Source organism: Merops nubicus, unplaced genomic scaffold (assembly GCF_000691845.1).
Source record: "Merops nubicus isolate BGI_N331 unplaced genomic scaffold, ASM69184v1 scaffold12744, whole genome shotgun sequence".
Classification (NCBI taxonomy): Eukaryota; Metazoa; Chordata; class Aves; order Coraciiformes; family Meropidae; genus Merops; species Merops nubicus.
Genome location: NW_008606263.1, coordinates 1 through 1,937, shown reverse-complemented (window position 1 = coordinate 1,937; position 1,937 = coordinate 1). Strand labels below are relative to the sequence as shown.

The 1,937-nt window shown below is 51.4% G+C and overlaps 1 protein-coding gene across 1 annotated transcript in view; it reads right to left on the bottom strand.

The window, feature by feature from the left end:
* WDR53 (WD repeat domain 53) overlaps positions 1-1,295 on the bottom strand; it is a 3,531-nt gene extending 2,236 nt beyond the window's left edge. The window contains exon 1 of the mRNA XM_008939589.1: positions 819-1,295. Coding sequence (XP_008937837.1) covers positions 819-1,295 — 477 coding nt within the window. The remainder of the gene's footprint in view (positions 1-818) is intronic.
* Between the last annotated feature and the right edge of the window lie 642 nt (positions 1,296-1,937).

Below are 1,937 nucleotides of genomic sequence, written 5' to 3'. Positions count from 1 at the left end.
CTGCCAATGTCATTAATGAAGATACTAAACAACAATGGTCCCAGCACAAACCCCTGAGGGACACCACTCGTCACCTTCCTCCATCTGGACATCAAGCCATTGACCACCACTCTCTGGAGGTGACCATCCAGCCAGTTCTTTATCCACTGAACAGTCCAGCCACTGAACCCACAATTCCCCAGCTTAGAGATAAGGATGTTGTGGGGGACTGTGTCAAAGGCCTTGCTGAAGTCCAGGTAGATGATATTTATCTACTATATTTATCCAGATATTTATCTATTTCTAGTAAAGTATTCTTGCTAGCATCCCATCTGGTGCAGGGAGTTGTGGAGTCTCCTTTTCTGGAGGCTTTCAAAACTCACCTAGACACATTCCTGTGCAACCTGCTCTAGGTGAACCTGCTCGGATGGTTGGGCTAGATGATCTCCAGAGGTCCCTTCCAACCCCTACCATTGTGCAATTCAAACATTTTGCCATCATCTGCAGCCATAACTGATGGCTAGGGGCAGTTTCTGGGTTTGCTGGGTCCAGCAGGGAGCTGTTGGGGCATGACTGTGCCTTGCACCATATTCCCATTTCTCCCCACCCCACTCACTTCTAGATTGCAAATATTACCAAAGACAAAAAAAAAGGGAAACTGCTGAGTAGAATATGGCAGAAACAGCCTTGACACTTAGTTTCTCCACCAAAACTACTTTTAGACTAGCTGAGGAGCTTTCCAAGCTGTACATCCTAACCCTTGGTGCAAGCCTGTTGGTGCCTCACAGATGGACAGATAGCATTTCACTGCTAGAACTTTCTACTTATATGCAAATCACCTGCATGTCCAGTCCACAGGACACAAGGCTTTGAGGCCTCTGAGGTCGGAAGGCAACAGAGGAGCAGATGTTTGAATGTCTCAAGGCCCGTCTGACTTTCTTGCTCTCCAGGTCTATAACCTGTATGGTCCCCGAGTCATCTGCCGCAGCCAGGAAGCTGTCGCTCTCGTTCACTGAGAGGCAGTTGATCTCCTCCTCGTTCACGTGGAAGCTTTCAACGGGCTCCTTGAGGGATCTGACATCCAGCAAACTGATCGTTTCTCCGTGGGAGGAGTACAGCCTCGTGGGACGGAGGGGAGCGAAGACCAGAGAGGTCACATCGTCCGCCCCCGGGAGCTGGAGCCGTCCTGCCGGGGTGCCCCCCGCGTCCCAGAGCGTGAGCTCGCCTCCCTCTGCTCCTGAAGCCACCAGCCCCTCCGTGCTCACAGCCAAGCACAGGATCGAGGAGGAATGTCCACCCATCCATTTCACTGCCATCTTTCAGGGCCACCTCTGAAACAGAGAAGCAAACAGCAGCCCCTGAATTGACCCGTGTTAGGCTCATTACAGCAGAAAGCTCCCTGAAGCAACCACTCCAGCAGCCACCCCAACAGGCACCAATACAGAGCAGTGCCCAGAGGAAGCTCTGGCTCAAACTTGGACATCAAAACAGGGGCACGGTTCCTAATGGGACGTACTGGGAAGGAACAAGGGGAAGGTGGCAAACTGGTAAATCGACCTGCAGAGGAGTCACGTCGTTCAGGTTTGGGTGAGAGCACGTGTGGACATCGTTCACCTAGCTGCTGAGCAGTCAGTACTTGAGATGGATGTGTAAAGCAGTCTTGCAACACCCGGAGCAAGCAACTTGTGCTGGTGAGCGGGGTGAACTGATTAATGCTGAAAGCAACTGCCTTAAGTACAGTTTAAAAGCACACATTTGTGTGAATAAATTTGAAGCTATCGTACACGTTCCCGAAGCAAAGGTAATTTTCTTGCTGGGTGTCCCTGCCCTAGTTCCAGCACCGCGCTGCTGCCTTCGCGTCCGTGGGTGCATCTCGCTATGTGGCAATCAAGGAATTTCTTCGGGGCTTTTTTCTAACCCTCGTTACGCTTTGCACGCGGTTTTTGTTGAGCCGGTCC